Below are 12,741 nucleotides of genomic sequence, written 5' to 3' on the forward strand. Positions count from 1 at the left end.
TACTGAGAGGGTGACTATATATATATATATATACTGTACTGAGAGGGTGACCATATATATACACTGTACTGAGAGGATGACTATATATATACTGTACTGAGAGGGTGACTATATATATACACTGTACTGAGAGGGTGACTATATATACTGTACTGAGAGGGTGACTATATATATATATACATGTACTGAGAGGGTTTCTATATATATATATATACTGTACTGAGAGGGTGACTATATATACTGTACTGAGAGGGTGACTATATATGTATTCTGTACTGAGAGGGTGACTATATATATATATACACTGTACTGAGAGGATGGCTATATATATATATACTGTACTGAGAGGGTGATATATACTGTATATCGTACTGAGAGTGACTATATATATGTATATATATATATATATATACTGTATACCGTACTGAGTGACTATATATATATATATACTGTACTGAGAGGATGACTATATATATATATATACTGTACAGAGAGGGTCTCTATATATATATATATATATATATATATATATATATATATATATATATATATATATATATATATATATATATACTGTTCTGAGGGTCACTATATATATATATATATACTGTACTGAGAGGATGACTATATATATACTGTACTGAGAGGGTGACTATATATATATATATATATATATATATATATATATATATACTGAGAGGATGGATAGATATATATACTGTACTGAGAGGGTGACTATATATACTGTACTGAGAGGGTGACTATATATATATATATATATATATACTGTACTGAGAGGATGGCTATATATATGTATACTGTACTGAGAGGGTGACTATATATATATATATATATACTGTACTGAGAGGGTGACTATATATATACTGTACTGAGAGGGTGACTATATATATATATATATATATATACTGTACTGAGAGGGTGACTATATATATACTGTACTGAGAGGGTGACTATATACATACTGTACTGAGAGGGTGACTATATATATGTATACTGTACTGAGAGGGTGACTATATATATATATATATATATATATATATATATACATACATACTGTACTGAGAGGGTGACTATATATATATATATACTGTACTGAGAGGATGGCTATAGATATGTATACTGTACTGAGAGGGTGACTATATATATATATATATATATATATATATATATACTGTACTGAGAGGGTGACTATATATATACTGTACTGAGAGGGTGACTATATATATACTGTACTGAGAGGGTGACTATATATACTGTACTGAGAGGGTGACTATATATATATATATATATATATATATATATACACTGTACTGAGAGGATGGCTATATATATGTATACTGTACTGAGAGGGTGACTATATATATATATATATATATATATATATACATACTGTACTGAGAGGGTGACTATATATATATATATATACTGTACTGAGAGGATGGCTATAGATATGTATACTGTACTGAGAGGGTGAATATATATATATATATATATATACTGTACTGAGGGTGACTAACTATATATATATACTGTACTGAGAGGGTGACTATATACACTGTACTGAGAGGGTGACTATATATATATGTATACTGTACTGAGAGGGTGACTATATATATATATATATATACTGTACTGAGAGGGCGACTCTATATATATATATATACTGTACTGAGAGGGCGACTCTATATATATATACACTGTACTGAGAGGGTGACTATATATATATATACTGTACTGAGAGGGCGACTCTATATATATATATATATATATATATATATATAATATATATATATATATATATATACATACACACACACTGTACTGAGAGGGTGACATATACACTGTATACGTACTGAGAGTGACTATATATATATATATATATATATATATATATGTATACTGTACTGAGAGTGACTATATATATGCATACTGTACTGAGAGGGTGACATATATATATGTATACTGTACTGAGAGGGTGACTATATATATGTATACTGTACTGAGAGGGTGACTATATATATGTATACTGTACTGAGTGACTATATATATACTTTATACCGTACTGAGAGTGACTATATATATATTATATATATATATATACACATACTGTATACCGTACTGAGAGGGTGACATATATACTGTATACCTTACTGAGAGTGACTATATATATATAGACTGTATACTGTACTGAGAGTGACTATATATATATATACTGTATACCGTACTGAGAGTGACGGCCAAAGTAGCAGTGGTGGGTATAGTGTAATAACTTATCTACAATGTGAGAGAGATATATATATACTGTACTGAGAGGGTGACTATATATATATACTGTACTGAGAGGGTGACTATATATATACTGTACTGAGAGGGTGACTATATATATATACTGTACTGAGAGGGTGACTATATATATATATACTGTACTGAGAGGGTGACTATATATATACTGTACTGAGAGGGTGACATATATACTGTAATGAGAGGATGACTATATATATATATATATATATATATGTGTGTGTGTGTATATACTGTACTGAGAGGGTGACATCCTGTATACTGTACTGAGAGGGTGACATATATACTGTATACCGTACTGAGAGAGTAACTATATATATGTATACTGTACTGAGGATGACTATATATATATATAAAGGATGTAGCTCGGAATGTTGCGGTGGTCCCGCTCCCCCGGTATATCTTGTCTCCTCCTCCTGCGTTCTTTTCTGTGCAGGTGCTTTCTGGGTGCGGCGTCTACGATGGAACGGAAATCCACGAGGCTTCAGCGTATGTTTGCTCCCCCCTGTACCCGCTCCCCCCTGTACCCGCTCCACCTGTACCCGCTCCCCCTGTCCCCGCTCCCCCTGTTCCCGCTCCCCCCTGTGCTCCGTCCTCATCTCTCGGTTCTTGCAGGATCCTGGTTCACCTGAGCCGGGCCGGGGCTGTGGTGACGATGTTTGCTCCGGACATCCCTCAGTTACACGTCATTGACCACAGTAAAGGAGAAGCGTCGCAGGAGAGCAGGTACCGGAGCCGCCGCCTGTCTCCGTTGTGATTCTCCCGTCAGTAGTGGCTCCCCCTGCTGGACAGGACCGTGGATGATTGACATCTGTCAGGTGGATGAATGTGATAGCCGTGTCCTCTGGGATCGGGTGGAGCTGCGGTGGTTGTGCGTCTCTCCACTGCAGGGAGAAGGGGGCGCCGGTGACCCCATAACACGGGGTGCTGGGGTCATGACCTGTCACCTCAGCGCCTTGTGAGGGTCCCGATGGTGGGCGCACAGATCCCGGCTATAACCACCAGAGCTGCTGCGTCACCCTCACGGTTCTGTAAACACTACACTCGTTCTTACCTCAGGTCATTCTCCTCCACTCACATCCAGAGCTGCTGTCAAAACTCTGCTTTCTGCTTATTGGCCTTAGTGACAGTGTTTTAGCTCCACCCTATTGTCAGTCATGTGACATAACCGTTCAGCTCTAATTGTGCAACCGCCACCTGAGCTCCCGCTACGCCATTCTGTCTAGTGACATGAGACCTGCAGAACTATCAGATCAGCTCTGGATGTGACTGGAGTATAAGACATGATGTAACAGCAGAATATTGACTGCAGCTCTAGATGTGACTGCAGTATAAGACATGATGTAACAGCAGCTGTGGATGTGACTGGAGTATAAGACATGATGTAACAGCAGAATAGTGACTGCAGCTCTAGATGTGACTGGAGTATAAGACATGATGTGACTGCAGCTCTGGCTGTGGCTGCAGTATAGGACATGATGTGACTGCAGCTCTGGCTGTGACTGGAGTATAAGACATGATGTAACAGCAGAATAGTGACTGCAGCTCTGGCTGTGGCTGCAGTATAAGACATGATGTGACTGCAGCTCTGGCTGTGACTGGAGTATTAGACATGATGTAACAGCAGAATAGTGACTGCAGCTCTGGCTGTGACTGGAGTATAAGACATGATGTGACTGCAGCTCTGGGTGTGGCTGCAGTATAGGACATGATGTGACTGCAGCTCTGGCTGTGACTGGAGTATAAGACATGATGTAATAGCAGAATAGTGACTGCAGCTCTGGCTGTGGCTGCAGTATAAGACATGATGTGACTGCAGCTCCGGCTGTGACTGGAGTATAAGACATGATGTGACATCAGCTGTGTAAGTGACTGGAGTATAAGACATGATGTGACTGCAGCTCTGGCTGTGGTTGGAGCATTTCATGCAGGGTTTATCTGTGTAGCGTTGTCTTCCTCTGTGCCCCCGGTCCGGTTAGTCACGTGATGTGGCGCTCTCCTCCGCAGGAACGTTTTGGCGGAGTCGGCCCGGATTGCTCGGGGTGAGATCTCCGCTCTGTCGCAGCTGATCGCTCAGGATCACGACGCCGTTATATTCCCAGGAGGCTTCGGGGCAGCCAAGAATCTGTGAGTATCTGCAGGACTGAGGAGCGATCACAGATCATTGTCACTGACCTTCATGTGATGGGGGGGAGGGGCAGGAGACGGTCGTCCGTCATGGCCGGACACCGTCCTCTGATCACCTGGAAAATGGCGCTTCTCTACCGTATAATAAAGGTGTGGTCAGGCGGTAATATCACACGCAGGCGTCTCTTCTTACAGGGTTAGAAGAACGTGGCAGCACCACACCCGTCCACAGGTTGTATGTGGTATTGCAGTTCAGCACCATTCTGAGCTGCAGTACCAAACACAGCCCATGGACAGGTGTGGCGCTGTTTCTGGAGGAAGGCAGCCACACGTCTATAATCCTGGACAACTACATTAAGGATAACCCCAACTAAGACAAACGCCACAAAGACTCCCGACCGTCAGTACTTGCAGGACACGTAGAATGACTAGCACACTAAACCCTGCTACTACTGCGGATACGTGTGATGTGGAGGGGGGAGGGGCGCCATATATTACACCCGGGATACGGGACCATTCTAATGGCCTCCTCTGGCTCCGTTGTGGCAGTCAGGGGCCACGTTCCAAACATAGTGTTGTCCACAAGCAGTGGACGGGGCCAGTCATGTGACTATGACATGGGTCCTGCTGATTGGTCTCTCATTTTGCAGCTCCTCATTTGCAGTAGATGGTGAATCCTGTCATGTCCTCGCCGATGTCCAGAGAGTTTTACAGGAATTCAGCAAAGTAAAGAAGCCGATTGGGTGAGTCTCCGCACTCCCTACTCCTCCACTCACCCCTGAACCCCATGTTAAAGATTATCTATAGAATTAATCTACATGAAAAATAGTCACTGCAAACATCCTGAGTGACATCCCGTATTATACTCCAGAGCTGCACTCACTATTCTGCTGGTGGAGTCACTGTGTACATACATTACATTACTTATCCTGTACTGATCCTGAGTTATATCCCGTATTATACTCCAGAGCTGCACTCACTATTCTGCTGGTGGAGTCACTGTGTACATACATACATTACTTATCCTGTACTGATCCTGAGTTACATCCTGTATTATACTCCAGAGCTGCCCTCACTATTCTGCTGGTGGAGTCACTGTGTACATACATTACTTATCCTGTACTGATCCTGAGTTACATCCTGTATTATACTCCAGAGCTGCACTCACTATTCTGCTGGTGGAGTCACTGTGTACATACATTACTTATCCTGCACTGATCCTGAGTTATAACCTGTATTATACTCCAGAGCTGCCCTCACTATTCTGCTGGTGGAGTCACTGTGTACATACATTACTTATCCTGTACTGATCCTGAGTTACATCCTGTATTATACTCCAGAGCTGCACTCACTATTCTGCTGGTGGAGTCACTGTGTACATACATTACTTATCCTGCACTGATCCTGAGTTATAACCTGTATTATACTCCAGAGCTGCACTCACTATTCTGCTGGTGGAGTCACTGTGTACATACATTACATTACTTATCCTGTACTGATCCTGAGTTACATCCTGTATTATACTCCAGAGCTACACTCACTATTCTGCGGGTGGAGTCACTGTGCACATACATTACATTACTTATCCTGTACTGATCCTGAGTTACATCCTGTATTATACTCCAGAGCTGCACTCACTATTCTGCTGGTGGAGTCACTGTGTACATACATTACTTATCCTGTACTGATCCTGAGTTATATCCTGTATTATACTCCAGAGCTGTACTCACTATTCTGCTGGTGGAGTCACTGTGTACATACATTACTTATCCTGTACTGATCCTGAGTTATATCCTGTATTATACTCCAGAGCTGCACTCACTATTCTGCTGGTGGAGTCACTGTGTACATACATTACATTACTTATCCTGTACTGATCCTGAGTTACATCCTGTATTATACTCCAGAGCTGCACTCACTATTCTGCTGGTGGAGTCACTGTGTACATACATTACTTATCCTGTACTGATCCTGAGTTATATCCTGTATTATACTCCAGAGCTGCACTCACTATTCTGCTGGTGGAGTCACTGTGTACATACATTACTTATCCTGTACTGATCCTGAGTTATATCCTGTATTATACTCCAGAGCTGCACTCACTATTCTGCTGGTGGAGTCACTGTGTACATACATTACATTACTTATCCTGTGCTGATCCTGAGTTACATCCTGTATTATACTCCAGAGCTGCACTCACTATTCTGCTGGTGGAGTCACTGTGTACATACATTACATTACTTATCCTGTACTGATCCTGAGTTATATCCTGTATTATACACCAGAGCTGCACTCACTATTCTGCTGGTGGAGTCACTGTGTACATACATTACTTATCCTGTACTGATCCTGAGTTATATCCTGTATTATACTCCAGAGCTGCACTCACTATTCTGCTGGTGGGTCACTGTGTACATACATTACATTACTTATCCTGTACTGATCCTGAGTTACATCCTGTATTATACTCCAGAGCTGCACTCACTATCCTGCTGGTGGAGTCACTGTGTACATACATTACATTACTTATCCTGTACTGATCCTGAGTTACATCCTGTATTATACTCCAGAGCTGCACTCACTATTCTGCTGGTGGAGTCACTGTGTACATACATTACATTACTTATCCTGTACTGATCCTGAGTGACATCCCGTATTATACTCCAGAGCTGCACTGACTATTCTGCTGGTGGAGTCACTGTGTACATACATTACATTACTTATCCTGTACTGATCCTGAGTTATATCCTGTATTATACTCCAGAGCTGCACTCACTATTCTGCTGGTGGAGTCACTGTGTACATACATTACATTACTTATCCTGTACTGATCCTGAGTTATATCCTGTATTATACTCCAGAGCTGCACTCACTATTCTGCTGGTGGAGTCACTGTGTACATATATTACTTATCCTGTACTGATCCTGAGTTACATCCTGTATTATACTCCAGAGCTGCACTCACTATTCTGCTGGTGTAGTCACTGTGTACATACATTACATTACTTATCCTGTATTCTACTCCAGAGCTGCACTCACTATTCTGCTGGTGGAGTCACTGTGTACATACATTACATTACTTATCCTGTACTGATCCTGAGTTATATCCTGTATTATACTCCAGAGCTGCGCTCACTATTCTGCTGGTGGAGTCACTGTGTACATACATTACTTATCCTGTACTGATCCTGAGTTATATCCTGTATTATACTCCAGAGCTGCACTCACTATTCTGCTGGTGGAGTCACTGTGTACATACATTACTTATCCTGTACTGATCCTGAGTTATATCCTGTATTATACTCCAGAGCTGCACTCACTATTCTGCTGGTGGAGTCACTGTGTACATACATTACATTACTTATGCTGTACTGATCCTGAGTTACATCCCGTATTATACTCCAGAGCTGTACTCACTATTGTGCTGGTGGAGTCACTGTGTACGTACATTACTTATCCTGTACTGATCCTGAGTTATATCCTGTATTATACTCCAGAGCTGCACCCACTATTCTGCTGGTGGAGTCACTGTGTACATACATTACTTATCCTGTACTGATCCTGAGTTACCTCCTGTATTATACTCCAGAGCTGCACTCACTATTCTGCTGGTGGAGTCACTGTGTACATACATTACATTACTTATCCTGTACTGATCCTGAGTTATATCCTGTATTATACTCCAGAGCTGCACTCACTATTCTGCTGGTGGAGTCACTGTGTACATACATTACTTATCCTGTACTGATCCTGAGTTATATCCTGTATTATACTCCAGAGCTGCACTCACTATTCTGCTGGTGGAGTCACTGTGTACATACATTACATTACTTATCCTGTACTGATCCTGAGTGACATCCCATATTATACTCCAGAGCTGCACTCGCTATTCTGCTGGTGGAGTCACTGTGTACATACATTACATTACTTATCCTGTGCTGATCCTGAGTTACATCCTGTATTATACTCCAGAGCTGCACTCACTATTCTGCTGGTGGAGTCACTGTGTACATACATTACATTACTTATCCTGTACTGATCCTGAGTTACATCCTGTATTATACTCCAGAGCTGCACTCACTATTCTGCTGGTGGAGTCACTGTGTACATACATTACATTACTTATCCTGTACTGATCCTGAGTTATATCCTGTATTATACTCCAGAGCTGTACTCACTATTCTGCTGGTGGAGTCACTGTGTACATACATTACATTACTAATCCTGTACTGATCCTGAGTTATATCCTATATTATACTCCAGAGCTGCACTCACTATTCTGCTGGTGGAGTCACTGTGTACATACATTACATTACTTATCCTGTGCTGATCCTGAGTTACATCCTGTATTATACTCCAGAACTGCACTCACTATTCTGCTGGTGGAGTCACTGTGTACATACATTACTTATCCTATACTGATCCTGAGTTATATCCTGTATTATACTCCAGAGCTGCACTCACTATTCTGCTGGTGGAGTCACTGTGTACATACATTACTTATCCTGTACTGATCCTGAGTTATATCCTGTATTATACTCCAGAGCTGCACTCACTATTCTGCTGGTGGAGTCACTGTGTACATACATTACATTACTTATCCTGTACTGATCCTGAGTTACATCCTGTATTATACTCCAGAGCTGCACTCACTATTCTACTGGTGGAGTCACTGTGTACATACATTACATTACTTATCCTGTACTGATCCTGAGTTACTGCCTGTATTATACTCCAGAGCTGCACTCACTATTCTGCTGGTGGGGTCACTGTGTACATACATTACATTACTTATCCTGTACTGATCCTGAGTTATATCCTGTATTATACTCCAGAGCTGTACTCACTATTCTGCTGGTGGAGTCACTGTGTACATACATTACATTACTAATCCTGTACTGATCCTGAGTTATATCCTATATTATACTCCAGAGCTGCACTCACTATTCTGCTGGTGGAGTCACTGTGTACATACATTACATTACTTATCCTGTGCTGATCCTGAGTTACATCCTGTATTATACTCCAGAACTGCACTCACTATTCTGCTGGTGGAGTCACTGTGTACATACATTACTTATCCTATACTGATCCTGAGTTATATCCTGTATTATACTCCAGAGCTGCACTCACTATTCTGCTGGTGGAGTCACTGTGTACATACATTACTTATCCTGTACTGATCCTGAGTTATATCCTGTATTATACTCCAGAGCTGCACTCACTATTCTGCTGGTGGAGTCACTGTGTACATACATTACATTACTTATCCTGTACTGATCCTGAGTTACATCCTGTATTATACTCCAGAGCTGCACTCACTATTCTGCTGGTGGAGTCACTGTGTACATACATTACATTACTTATCCTGTACTGATCCTGAGTTACATCCTGTATTATACTCCAGAGCTGCACTCACTATCCTGCTGGTGGAGTCACTCTGTACATACATTACATTACTTATCCTGTACTGATCCTGAGTTACATCCCGTATTAGGCGGAGTTCACACGACGCGGATTTCATGCAGATTTTCAGCGCAGATTTTACACTTTGCAATGCAAAAGGGTGAGATCTGCGTCAAAACCGCAACAAAATCTGCGACAAATCCGCGACGTGTGAACTCGGCCTTATACTCCAGAGCTGCACTCACTTTTCATCTTTTTCTAGCATTCCGTGAGGTCACGGGGAGGTGGACATGTAACCTGTATTATAGTCCTTGCCTCTTGCAGGTTGTGCTGCATTGCTCCCGTCCTGGCTGCCAAGGTTATTCCTGGGGTGGAGGTGACCGTGGGGCAGGAAGAAGAACAAGGAGGTAAATGGCCCCATGCTGGGACAGCCAAAGCCATTAATGCACTTGGAGGAAAACACTGCGCCAAGGAGGTTCACATATCCTTTTAATAGATCCCTCTCACAGCCCCGTGTTGCAAGCCATGGATAATTAGATGCATCAGGTGACCCATGGCTGGAACTTGTGTCACCCCTTCTCTATTTATAATGTGGGAAATATAGCGAAGACTGGCATGATGGTCCAGGGGCATCACCAGGGGCATAATCTGTACGACGGGAAATACAAAAATGGCTCCAGACATAACCTGCACTGTGATCCCATAAGACATGAGGACTGGGTGTACAAGAGAGACACAACACTCAGGAGGTGACCTGCGATTACTATTAGGTGGGTTGGGAGGTGTAGCATGCCGGTATTTTGTAGTAATAAGGTTGTGTAGGGTTAAGGGCCTGTTACACAAGACAATATAATTGTATTGTCGATTTAAGAGTTTGCAATCTTTGTCGAGTGTAAACGTGCAGCACTGGTTGGGAGGGTTGTGTAGAGTCAGTATTTGGTTGGGTGGGTGAAGAGGTGGTGAGGGTTGTCTAGAGTCAGTGTTTGGTTGAGATGGTGGATAGGTGGTGACGGGTTTGTAGGGTCAGTGTTTAGTTGGGAAGGTGGATTGGTGGTAAGTGTTGTGTAGAGTCAGTGGTTAGTTTGGAGGGTGGAGAGGGTTGTGTAGAGTCAGTGTTTGGTTGGGAGTGTGGAGTGGTGCTGAGGGGTGTGTAGAGTCAGTGTTTGGTTGGGTGGGTGGACTGGTGGTGTAGGGTGTTTAGGGTTAGTGTTTGGTTGGGAGTATGGAGTGGTGGTGAGAGGTGTGTAGGGTCAGTGTTTGGTTGGGAGGGAGGACTGGTGGTGAGTGGTGTGTAGGGTCAGTATTTGGTTGGGAGGGAGGACTGGTGGTGTGTAGGGTCAGTATTTGATTGGGAGGGAGGACTGGTGGTGTGGGGTGTGTAGGGACAGTATTTGGTTGGGAGGCAGGACTGGTGGTGAGGGGTGTGTAGGGTCAGTATTTGGTTGGGAGGGAGGACTGGTGGTGTGGGGTGTGTAGGGTCAGTGTTTTGTTGGGAGTATGGAGTGGTGGTGAGGGGTGTGTAGGGTCAATGGTTGGGAGTGTGGAGTGGTGGCGCGGGTTGTGAAGAGTCATTGGTTGGGAGGGTGGACTGGTGGTGTGGGGTGTGTAGGGTCAGTATTTGGTTGGGAGGCAGGACTGGTGGTGAGGGGTGTGTAGGGTCAATGGTTGGGAGGCAGGACTGGTGGTGAGGGGTGTGTAGTGTCAATATTTGGATGGCAGAGTGGAGTGGTGGTGAGGGGTGTGTTGGGTCAGTATTTGGTTGGGAGGGAGGACTGGTGGTGTGGGGTGTGTAGGGTCAGTATTTGTTCGGTTGGGAGGGTGGACTGGTGGTGAGGGGCGTGTTGGGTCAGTATTTGGTTGGCAGAGTGGAGGACTGGTGGTGGGTGTGTAGGGTCAGTATTTGGTTGGGAGGGTGGACTGGTGGTGTGGGGTGTGTAGGGTCAGTATTTGGTTGGGAGTGTGGAGTGGTGCTGAGGGGTGTGTAGGGTCAGTGTTTGGTTGGGAGGGAGGACTGGTGGTGTGGGGTGTGTAGGGTCAGTATTTGGTTGGTTGGGAGGGTGGAGTAGTAGATTATATAATGGGGACTTTCTTGGTGTTTCGCTCCTTGACTCTTTCCTTCCACGAGGTTCATGTGGACAAGACCCACCGTGTTGTCACCACCCCGGCCTTCATGGGCCATGTCCCCTTGCACACAATATTTGATGGGATTGGAGCCATGGTTTCTGCTGTGATCAAACTGACTGGAAAGTAAAGACCCCTCGTACTCCTCAGTGATTACTGACCATGATCATAACTCTCACCGGACTCCGCATCTCCAGAGACAACTGACCCCACAATGATAACAAAATCAATGCTGCAATAAAGTCTACTCCACAATCCTGTCTTCTGTGTTATCTTTACAAATTACACCACTGTACAAGCAAGGTTTTCTGTATACCGGGAGTACACTGTATATAGTCACATAGAGGAGGAGGAGTACTCTATATACAGTGTAACTCCGGTATACAGTCACATGGAGGAGGAGGAGGAGTACTCTGTATACTGGGAGTACACTGTATATAGTCACATGGAGGAGGAGGAGTACACTGTATATAGTCACAGAGGAGGAGGAGTACTCTGTATACCGGAGTTACACTGTATATAGTCACATGGAGGAGGAGGAGTACACTGTATATAGTCACATGGAGGAGGAGTACTCTGTATATAGTCACATGGAGGAGGAGGAGTACTCTGTATACCGGAGTTACACTGTATATAGTCACATGGAGGAGGAGGAGTACTCTGTATACTGGGAGTACACTGTATATAGTCACATAGAGGCGGAGGAGTACTCTGTATACTGGGAGTACACTGTATATAGTCACATAGAGGAGGAGGAGGAGGAGT

General features: G+C 43.2%; 1 protein-coding gene across 2 annotated transcripts in view; it reads left to right on the forward strand.

Moving 5' to 3' along the window:
• The window catches only part of LOC142674697 (glutamine amidotransferase-like class 1 domain-containing protein 3, mitochondrial), a 13,379-nt gene extending 1,148 nt beyond the window's left edge, over positions 1–12,231 (forward strand). Inside the window, exons 2-7 of one of the 2 annotated variants that reach the window (XM_075847210.1) lie at positions 2,759–2,811; positions 2,938–3,048; positions 4,330–4,449; positions 5,100–5,192; positions 10,180–10,333; positions 11,975–12,231. In XM_075847210.1, coding sequence (XP_075703325.1) covers positions 2,759–2,811; positions 2,938–3,048; positions 4,330–4,449; positions 5,100–5,192; positions 10,180–10,333; positions 11,975–12,106 — 663 coding nt within the window. In that variant the 3' untranslated portion in view covers positions 12,107–12,231. The remainder of the gene's footprint in view (positions 1–2,758; positions 2,812–2,937; positions 3,049–4,329; positions 4,450–5,099; positions 5,193–10,179; positions 10,334–11,974) is intronic. The other variant, XM_075847211.1, reaches the window with a different exon arrangement.
• The last annotated feature ends 510 nt before the right edge of the window (positions 12,232–12,741 follow it).

Source organism: Rhinoderma darwinii, assembly GCF_050947455.1.
Source record: "Rhinoderma darwinii isolate aRhiDar2 chromosome 2 unlocalized genomic scaffold, aRhiDar2.hap1 SUPER_2_unloc_1, whole genome shotgun sequence".
NCBI classification, from domain to species: Eukaryota; Metazoa; Chordata; class Amphibia; order Anura; family Rhinodermatidae; genus Rhinoderma; species Rhinoderma darwinii.